This window comes from Thamnophis sirtalis, unplaced genomic scaffold, assembly GCF_051295495.1.
Source record: "Thamnophis sirtalis isolate CommonGarterSnake01/CBP01778 unplaced genomic scaffold, rThaSir2_p1.2 scaffold_71, whole genome shotgun sequence".
Lineage (NCBI taxonomy): Eukaryota > Metazoa > Chordata > Lepidosauria > Squamata > Natricidae > Thamnophis > Thamnophis sirtalis.
This window is the reverse complement of record NW_028261451.1, coordinates 55589-65688: the sequence shown is the minus strand read 5'-3', so window position 1 is coordinate 65688 and position 10100 is coordinate 55589. Positions and strand designations below refer to the sequence as shown.

Genomic DNA, 10100 nt, shown 5'->3' with positions numbered 1-10100 from the left:
CCTCCAGAGCAGAGGGTCTCAGGCTTTTCCTAATGCCGCAAACTCCCTTCAACACAGTCCTTCATGTTGTGGTGACCCCAACCATAAAATTGTTTTATGTTTTCTGCATTTTTTCAAAAATATGTGTTTTCCGATGGTCTTAGGCGACCCCTGTGAAAGGGTCGTTCGACCCCCCCAAAGAGGTCCCGACCCACAGGTTGAAAACCGCTGCTCTAGAGAAAGTGGGGGGCCCATTCACGGGGCTCTGCCCCTCCCCTTCCATCCTCCTGTCTTCCTTTCCCTCTCAGTCCCTCTCCCTCCCAGGGTCTGGGCCTTCTGTTCATCTGCCCCTCAGACAGGGCGTGGGGTGGGCTCAGCTATATTTCCACTGGAGGGCCCTCTCTCTCTCAGCGGACGGAGCCCACCCACCCCTCCTCATGCCCCCCCCTTACCTCCACCACCCCAGTGCAGGCAGAAGTGCTGCAGGTGCAGCCTCTGCTCTTCCTGGGGAGGGAGGCCACCTGACTCTCTCGCACCCGGGAGCTGAGCCAGGCGTCCTCCAGGCAGGGCTCCTGTTCCTGGGAAAGCAGGCGCTGGCACCGCTACAGCCAGCCGTGTGGAAGGCCGGCCGTTCAGCCAAGGCCCCCTCCCTCTCACAACAGCCCCCTTGCTAAAACACCCCCCCCCCATCTGTCCCTGGAGCAAGGCTGCTTCTGCTGGCAGGGACTGGGTGTAGGAAGATGGGAGGGGGGATCCCCAAGTGTTGTTCTTCCAGAGAGGCTACTGGTGTGGGGGGGGGGGAAGACGTCTGAAGCACCTGGGCCTCCCCTGGGCTTTCCTGGTCAGTGGGAGAGCAGGGAAGGCAGCCCTTTGCCCCCCCCAGCTGTCTGAGCCAGCTGCCGGGGGCCCCCAGGATGCCAACTCCTTCTGGCAAGGGAGGCGTCTGGTGGCTTTGGGGAAGGGGAGGCCAAGGGGCAGGGAGCCCCCCTTGGTCCTGGCTGTGTTGGATCCTTTGCCCAGCAAAGCTGCATTCGAACACGGGACTCTCTGCACAGGACTGATCAGCCGGAGTCTCTCCTTGGCCCGGGAGGGTTTGGGAAGCTGGTGTTACGCAGGTGCTCAGGTGTCGCTCAGTGAAAAATAAAAGATGGAATCCAGATTTGTCTTAAGAAGCCAAACGTCCCTCGTTCGGCTGACAGGGCCCGGGCGAGGGGATTGGGGCCGAGGGGTCAGTGCCACCTTTCGGTCCGCGTGAGGCTGCTTGCACGGGGCTGCCCAGGCGCCTGGGAGAAGCTCCCCAGGGAAGGCAGAGACACGTGCCCGGGTGGCACACCGCGTGCCCTACTTCCACCACAAAGCCGGCAGCTCAGCCTCACACCGGGCTTCCTCTGCATGGGGAGGGGGCAGAGGAGACCGCCGGCTGTGGCATTTTTCGGCTGCACGGGGAGGACGCCGGGAGAGGCAGGGATCTGGCAGGCTGGGATTCCCTCCGTGTGGCTCTGGGGTGAAAAGGCCAGGGGAAATGGCACGGGGAAAGGCAGGGAGCCTGCCCTGCAGCACCCAGGGGGCACGGGAACCGAAATGGTGCATGGAAGCAGAGAAGCACCCGGGGGGGGGGGGGGAAAGGAAGATCACTGGGCCTCCCTGCAGAGGGGCTGTTCAAGCGGGGAACGGCTCTCTGTTAGAGGCACCGCCTGTTGGCCGCCTGGCAGAGATGGAAGCTGTTGAAGGTGGCCCAAAGTCCCAAGCATTGGCACGCGGCAGGCGGGCTCTGGAGTTTAGCTCGGCTGCTGGTCATTTCCAGCCCTGGAATCCGTGCAGCTCTCTGCACGCGGTCAGGAGCCAAAGCGGCTGTCTGTGGCCGGCTTCCCTGAAGTCTCCTCCATCCATCTGCTCCTCTGGGTCGCTTGGAGAGCAGCAAGCTCCCCCGGCTGTGCCCATGCCCTCGGCCTCCCTCTCAGCCGATGGGGAAGCCAGGGAATGGGCTCCAGGCCTCAACGGGGGGTGGGGGGGTTGGCTGGTGTGGTGCCAAAGCAGGAAGTCCAGAGGGAAGAAGCTGCCCCTGTTCGGCTTCCCCTTCCTCCGGCTGCCCCCCTGGCCTTCTGCAGGGCACCATCAGCCCTGAGGACATCCAGGAGGCTGGCACACCTGCCTCTGCCCGCCCAGGTTCCCCCCCCACCTGGGGGCTCCCAGCCGGGCCTCCCTACCTGGGGCCAGATCCTGATGGGGCAGACAGGAGCCCTGCTACCCCAGGCAGCCATGGGGTGCCCGCCTCTGGGCAGCTGCAACCCTGCAGCATTGCAGGGCTGAAGGAAGGGGGTGCTAACAGCAGCAGCAGCAGCTGGGTAGAGGCTGGAATTGGGGCTGGGGATGGAGGTCAGAAGCTGCTCAAGGGGCTGGGGCCATGATTGACAGAATCTGCTGGGGAGGCGGAAGGGAGAGAAAGAAGAAACAGCAAAAGCTCCTTTCCCTTTGGAAGTCCCAAGTGGGGACTCTCCTCCCTGGAGGAGGCCTAGAAGACCTCCGAGGTCCCTTTTGTTACTCTGTTACCCCTGGGCTCCCCCCAGAGGGAGGAGGGGCTGCTTGGAAGCAAAGCCCTCCCTCCCCATTGTCACAGGTGGGGGTCAGGCGGGAGGCTGCTGGTGCATCCCAGGCCCAGCTAAAGAGCTTGTCTCCTTCCTGGGTTGGGCCAGGAACCGAGCAGTCTGTGCTCCCCTCCTGGGAGCCCCCTCCTCAGCAAGCGATGGGCCAAGGGGGCCCTCAGGTGGTGGGGACCCTTCAGGCCAAAGCAGGTTGGTCACCCTGCCTCGAGGGCTGAGATGCAGCCCCTGGGAGACAGTTGGGGGGCTCCTCCCCTGGAAAGTGGCCTCCAAGGAAAGTCCCCTCAGCCCCCCTCTGGCAGGCAGCCCCCCCCCGTGCAACATTAGACTGCCAAGTCTTTTGGGGGGGGGGGAGCAGCCTCTCCCTGATGAAGCCCACTCCTCAGAGCTGGGAAAGCCTCTCTGGGGAGGGGGCGCCTGGGAAAGAGTGGCTGACGAGGCACCCCGTTTCTGCCAGCTGCTGGTGCCCAGATCAGCAATTTTGCCCCAAGGCTGCAATTAGCCTGAAGGAGAGCAGCCCTGCCCCCCTCCCCCCTCGTGAGAAAACGCTGTGCTTATCTCGGTGGGTTTCTTTCATGTTTCCAGTCAGCATCAGCAGTGATGCTCTTCCAACAGCCGTTGAAAACAGATTAATTTAGATATTAAATTAGCTGGCACCACAGTAGCTGGGTTTAATCCTCAAGTTTTGATTTGATTGTTCCTTGGCAGCAAAATGCGTTGCCATTCAGCGGGAAAGGTGAAGGTAGACTCTGCTGTGCCCTGGAGGCTCACCGAATCTCTCCCCCCACCCCCCACCCCACCCCCCCCCCCCGGTGGCTGACCTGGCCCCTGTTGGTCTCTGGGACGCCTCCTTTGCTTTGGTGGGGAGCTTTTGCCCCGAAGGGAAGCTGCCAAGCAAGGGGGCATTGGGTATGGGGCAGGAGACCCCACTGCGCAAGCCAGCTTCCATTGGAAGCTGCTCTTCTGGGACATGGAGCTCAGGAGTTGGGCTGTCCTGCCTCACAGGGCTGTTGTGTGGCCTGCAGGAGGAGCCACCTGGGATGCCTCCCTCGAGTTCTCAAGAACGGGGAGTGACTGCCTGGTCCCTCTCTCCGGCCTCCCCTTAGGCCAGGCAAGGTCCCCTGTAGGGACCGGGCTCCCCACACCCGCTTTCCCGTGGATCTGCCTCCCGGCTGCTGCGAGGCTTGAGACCAGCTGGCCCTCCGTTGCCCAAGAGGCCAGCCGTTCGCTGGGTTTGCACAGAGCCCGGAATGGGCCGCAGCAGGGCTGTCCGTCCCACCGCGCCCGGCAGCTTTTGCGAGGCCGGCTCGGCGAAGGGACGAGGGCTCGGCAGGCCAGGCATAACGTCCGGGGGAGCCGTGGCGGGGGCTCCGCGCGCCTCGGAAGCGGCTGCTGGCGCTAGGGCCGTGGGAAAGGCTGCGCAGTGGGAGCAGCTGCCGGCGCTGCGTCTCTCTCCCCGTCTGCGCTGAGAGCTCGCCAGGCGCGCACGTGCCCAGGGGCCAGGTTGGAAGCCGGCCCGCTGCGTGCAGCCGCTTGAAATGCTGGCTGGCGTCGGCCGGCTTGGTGAGAGAGCAGCGCCGGTGGCTGTGGCAGCGTTTCCCAGGAGGCTCGGGAGGGGAGTCCGGAGCTCCGGGGGCTGCCTCCTCTCCCCCGCTGCTGAGCCCGTCTGGCTGCGGCTCCCGGACGGGTGATTGAAGAGCCTCTCGGCCTTTGGCAGAAGCTCCCGGGAGTGGCTCTTCCGTTTGTGGCCTCTCTTGTGCCACATCAGGCGAAGGAGTGCCAGATCCGCCGCCAAGGCAAAGATGGAGGGGCAGCGATCGCCTGGAGGGCAACGTGAAAGCTCAGGAGGGAGCTGGGCAAGCTAGAACAAGGGGCGGAGGGGATGGGGGGAGGGATCACAAGCTGAGCCAAGGGTGCCAAGGTGCTTCAAAAGATGCCAGGACCATCCTGGGCGGCATCGGGGATATCCAGGGTTATCCGTCTCCTCTACTCTAGCGGTCACCAACTGGGGTCGTGGATCTCTGGTGGTCCATGAGAAAATGTTGGTGGTCCGCAGAAAAATTATTTGCATTTTTATATTTGCACTAAATCAGGGCTCCTCAAACTGCGCCCCCTGGGACGGATACGTGCGATGAACGCTTGTGTTTGCTGCACAGTGGGTGGGCCAGGGGGTCCGAGGGCAGATCCCTCCTTGGAGGTGGCCAGCAAGCACGCAGGAAAATGTGGCGCAGGAGCCCCTCGGGTGGCGCAAGTGGCAGGGAGACCCGGTGGGGTATCCTTGCTCTGCTGTTGGCACCACTGTGTTCCCCGCCAGTTGGGAGATGGCAGCGCAGCGCCTCCCAGGCGGAGGGGGCGGACGGCAGGGACAAGAAGCGGGCAGAGGTTGGTGGGCAGGCACCCACCCACACCTGCTCCGGGAGGGAAGGCAGGTGCTGTGCCATCCGGGTGGAGGAGGGTGCCACAGCAGGTGGGATGAAGCCGGGCGGGGCGGGCAGTATCAACAAGGCCGGAAGTAGCGCCCGCAAAACCCCACAACCAACGAGGCCGGTAGAAGGGCACTTGGCTCCCGCTCTGGAATATGGAGCCAGCCTCCATCCCCCGCTGTCGCCCTTCTCAGGCCAGGCAAGGAGGGCCTGCTGGGCTCACCCACCAGGGAGCTGCATGGGACTCAGGAGCCGAGGGCTGCCAACCCCTGGCCTCTACCATCCTAGCCAGACGGCTGTCCAGTCTCTCTTAAAAGCCTCCATCGATGGAGCCCCCACAGCCTCTGGAGGGAAGCTGTTCCACTGGCTGACTGTTCTCATTGTTAGGGACTTTCTCCTGAGCTCTAGGTTGCTTCTGTCCTCCTTTGCCCCCTTCGCTTGTGTCCCGCCTCCAGGTCCCTTGGCCCCCTCCTCTTTCCGGAAGCCCTCAAATATTGGACGGCTGCTGTCCTAGTCTGCCCTGAGCCTTTTCTCTGCTGCATCGGTTCATCATTTCAGCCTCCGGTCCCTTCATCCTCCCTGCTGGCAGCCCAGGATGAGGAGAAACAGCCCAGGGGGGTTGCTATCTTGCCAAATGTTACACCTTTATTGAAAAACATCTCCGAGGGCTTAAAATGCTGTTAAAACCGCCCAGCCTTCCACCTGCCTCCCCCCTCAGCCTCTGCCAGCCGCTGGGGCTCTGCTGGGGTTCCTGTGGCACTGCAGGCTGACCCCGTGGAGCTCAGGGGTTCTTTGGAGCCGCTGCCCCCTCGGCTTCCTTCTTGCCTTTGCCACCGCCTTCTTCCCGGCCTTGGGGCCCCCGGCCTTGGGGGCTCTGGCCTTGGGGGCCCGGACTGGCTCTTGGCTTGGCTGCCCTGGGCTGCCTTGACTCGCTCGCCCACGGGGGGCTCGGCCTCCCCTTCCGCTCCTGCCTTGGGGCGAGCTTTGCCCTTGGTGACCGTCTTGGGGGGCGCCTTGGAGGGGCCCTTTGCCAGTTTGGCTTGGGGGGTCTTGGGGGGCCTGGGCTTCTTGGGAGCCTTTCCTTCGGCTGCCGCTTTCTCCTTCGGCTTCCGCTTCACGGGCTCTGCAGCCAGGACCTGCAGGGAGACGGACGCGCTCGGCCCTGGACTAGTCTGGGGCAGCCCGGATCTCTTGGCTCAACGGGGGCACATGCAGGGGCCCCCAGCAGGCACCATTGGAGATGCTGCCCGGAATCAGCTGGCCAGAGGCAGAGCCCCAGAAGGAGCCACTGGAAGAGCTGGGAGGGGGCTGCAACCTTGGACTTTGGGGGAGCCCCTCTCGCCTGCCAGAGGCCAACCCCCCTCCCCAGGACTTGGGGGGCAAGGGAAGGGCTGAGCTCCCCGCACTGCTTGGGGCTGTTTGCATAAAGCCCCCCCCCACTTCCCGAGAACCTACCGGCTCGGATTCAGCCTTGGCCTTCTTGCTGGGGGCCTTCTCCTTGTCCTTGGCACCTGCTGGGAGAGGCAGGATGAGCACCCCCCCCACTGGGGCAGAAGCTGCAGCCGGGCCCTCACCGGGCGAAGAACGGGCCCCGAGTCCCTCCGCTGCCCTCTTGCCAGACCCATCAGTGCAGCTTCTGGCAGTGGCGCTGTGGAGCCCCCCCCCTCCGCCCCCCCCCCAGTGCCATCTCCCAAGGCAGCTGGTGCATGAGGAGGGGGCTCCCTTACCTTTGGGCTTCTCGGCCCTTGCCTTGCCCTCAGCCGCTGCCGCCGCCTTCTTCTTCTTCTCCGGTTTTGGGCTGGGCCTTCCCCCTGGGCAGGCTGGGCCTCTTCGCCTTTTCCTTCTTGGGGCTTTTGGGCTGCCAACTGCAAAGTCAGGGGTCAAAGGGGACAGTGCCAAGGGGGGCACTCGGGGGGCCTCCAAAGCCTCTGCGGCCACAGGCCGGACTCTGCCAGCCCCAAGCAGGGAGCCGGCTGGCGTCTCCCACAGGACCAAAACGCCCTCAGCCCCAGTGGCACAGGTCCAGCAAGGCTGATGTCTCCGGCTGCTCATTAGCCAAGCAGGAAGGGGGGGGGGAGGAGGTTCCCTCTAGGGTTCCCCCCCCCCAGAAGCCAAGGGGGGGTGGTAGGGGGGATGCAGGGACGAGGGGCCTCCGAGAAGGGCTGGGAGCCACGTGAGGCTTGGGCAGAAAAGCCCCTTGTGCCCTCGGGTCCAGGGGGCCATCAGGCACTCCAAGAGAACAGGCCCCCCGACCCCAACGCTGCTTGTGGGCTCCGGGGGCGACTCAGCAGCCCCAGGCCGAAGAAGGGGAGGGGTCTCGCGGGAGCCTGCGGGCGGCCAGCCCTTCCGCCCACGGAGCCCTCCCTCCCTCCCTCCCTCCCTCCCTCGCTCACCTTGAACCTGCGGTGGCGCCCTGGGCGGAGGAGTGGAGGGCCGCACCAGGTAGCCCTTCTCCAGCCCCTTCAGCAGCGCCTTGCGCAGGTAGTACTTGAGGCGGACGGGGTCGACGCCGGGGTAGTTGTGGCGGATGTAGCGCTTGATGGCGGCGGTGGAGGAGCCCTTCCGCTCGTTCAGCGCCCCGACGGCCTCGGTGACCATGGTCAGCGTGGGCGGGTAGCTGCCCTTGGAGGAGCGGGCTGCCCCCGAGGCCGCCAAAGCGAGCCGGCTGGAGGGAGGCGGGGAGCGGGACTGCGGCGGGGCTGGACGGGGAGGGGGCGTCCCGCTCGCCGGGCGGCCTCTTACCCGCCATCTCCGGCCTCGTCCCGCTCGGCCGACGCTCTCCGCGGGAGGGGCCGCACCTGGGCCCGCTTTATGGGCGGAGGGGGAGGGAGGTGGAGGAAGGAGGCAGCCGGGTCCCTGCCGGCCAGAAGGCGATTGGCCGGCGGAGGGCTGCAGGTGGCGCCCCGGGATCCGCTAACAAGCGTCCGGCGTCCCTGCCCCCCCAACGGGCGAGGCCTGCGGGCCAGGGACTTGCAAGGAAGGCAGCGGCAGAGGGAGCCCCCTGGAGGTGGGACCCAGGCCCGGAGGGCGGCGGCGGCCCCTCCAACCCTGCGCCCTTGGGAGGGGTGGTGCCTTTTCTCTGCCCTTCGCCCCCTCGGGCTCCCTCTCCGGGCCCTTCGCCAGAGCCTTCCCTGCCTTGCTCTCAATCCCATTTTCCCGTTTGCTTTCTTCAGATAGACTGCCTCTGCCTGAGGAGGCTCCACATCTTCACCTGGTGGAGATTGTGGCCCTCATGCAGCTGCAGAAGGAGCCGAGCTGTCCGGGGCTGCACTTGCAGGCCGGCGCCCGTCTCCAAAAGAGAGGAGGGGAGATTCTGCCCTCTGCCACCCCTGGAGAGGGGCAGAATAGGGCAGGAGCCAAGCGTCCCCTTCTCTGGTGTTTCTCTCCCCGCATCCAGGTGCTGGTGGACGACCCTCCCCCCCTCCATGGCAGACGATGTCGGCCACTAACAACATCGCCCAGGCCAGGAAGCTGGTGGAGCAGCTGCGGATCGAGGCCGGAATGGAGAGGATCAAGGTGGGCTCTGGGGAGGCAGCCCGGGGGTGGGGGAGCGGGGAAGGGGAGGGGCAGGTGCCCTGGTAATTGGGGAGGGGGACAGAGAGAAGGCAATCTCGGGCTCAAGGTTGACTTGTGGGGGGTCCTGGTGCTCTGAGCATCCTGGGAAGGGAGGTTCTGCAAGCAGAGGGCCCCCCCAGAGAGCACCAGGGGCCCCGTAGTGGGGGAGGGTCTCTAGGCCCTCAGCACAAGGCGGGGGGGCGACGTTGCACCCACCACTGAAGAGGGAGAGCACCTCTTAGCGCAGAGGCCTGCCTGCCTCGGTTGTTTCCTTGGCCCAAGAATGCCTCTGCACATGCTCAGAGCTATGAGAAGTCTGGCCCCAGATGGTTATGGGCAGGGAGGGAAAGAGGGAGGGAAAGAGGGAGGGAAAGAGGAGGGTGGGTCCTTGTAACCCAGAGCCTGGTCCTCAGAAGAGTTTCAGTGCAGCTGCATTTAGCACTGCCATTATCCCCTGTCGGTCCCTGTGTATGTCTCTGCTGCCCCCCCCCCCCGGGGGGAGGCTGTCTGGCCCCCCACTTCTCTGGAGGCCAGGAGGGTCTCTTGAGGAGCAGGGAGGGAAGCCGTGCAAGAGAGGAGAGTCAGCCCCCGCCTCCCCCCCATCAGAACATCAGCTCCAGAATTGAGGGGGGGGTTTGGGGGGATGCGGGTACAGTTTGGAAATGAGGATTAGTGGGAGCCTTGAACCTGGTGGCTTCTGCCTTCCCTGGGGGGGGGGGCAGGGTGGTATCAGCTGACATTTGGATTCCCCCCCAGAGCAGGGCTCAGCCCCCCCCCCCAAACCCCATGCCTGAGCCCTGCAGTGCTCATTCCTGCTCTCCCCCTCCTCCTCCATTTGGGCTAAAATTGGCTCTGGCAAGCGGGGGGTGGGGGGGCTCCGGAGGGCCGGCGGAGGTCGGTTGGGGACGTGGCTGCTTCCCTCCCCAGGTGTCCAAGGCCTCCCTGGAGCTGATGAATTACTGCGAGCAGCAGGCAGGAACGACCCCCTGCTTGTTGGCCTCCCACCTCGGAAAACCCCTTCAAGGACAGAAGCCCTGCACCCTCCTATAGCCAGGCGCACCCCCCACCCACCCACCCCCGGCCCTCCTCTCCAGCCAGGCAGGGGGGGGAGCAGGCTCACCTTGCCTTCTTGTCCCATCGGCAGATGGGCGAGTTCTGAGCCCAGGGCTCGGGAGGGCGCAAGGCCAGGATCCTGGGGCCATCCTGGGAGGGGACCCCATGGGAAGCTGGTCTGTCCAGCACTGAGGAGCCTTCCGGGGGAGACCTGGACCGGGTCGGGCAGGCAAAGACCCTGCCGGAGGCCCTTCCTGCAGCTGCCCGTCCCAGATAGTTGAGGAGGGAGCTTCCCAAGCAGAAACGCCTTCTCTTTCTTCTCCTTTGGGCCCTCCATGATCCCACCGCCCCCCTGATTGTCACGTACAGCTTCCCCCTCCTCCCCCCCCTCCCTCCCTCCTCAGGGCCCCCTTGGGCTCCCCAGGGACATTTGCAGGCAAGTGGGGTGAGGGGTTCTTCTGTGGGTGGCCAGTGGCCTCCGTCCCGAGAA

At 65.0% G+C, this 10100-nt stretch overlaps 1 protein-coding gene across 1 annotated transcript; it reads left to right on the top strand.

Annotated features, from left to right (window-relative positions):
- Positions 1–8322: 8322 nt before the first annotated feature.
- Positions 8323–9716, top strand: LOC106544848 (guanine nucleotide-binding protein G(I)/G(S)/G(O) subunit gamma-7). Its single transcript, XM_087703194.1, is given in 4 exon segments — positions 8323–8518; positions 9485–9527; positions 9530–9559; positions 9562–9716. Coding segments are annotated over 4 exon segments (309 nt in total). The 5' UTR covers positions 8323–8437.
- The last annotated feature ends 384 nt before the right edge of the window (positions 9717–10100 follow it).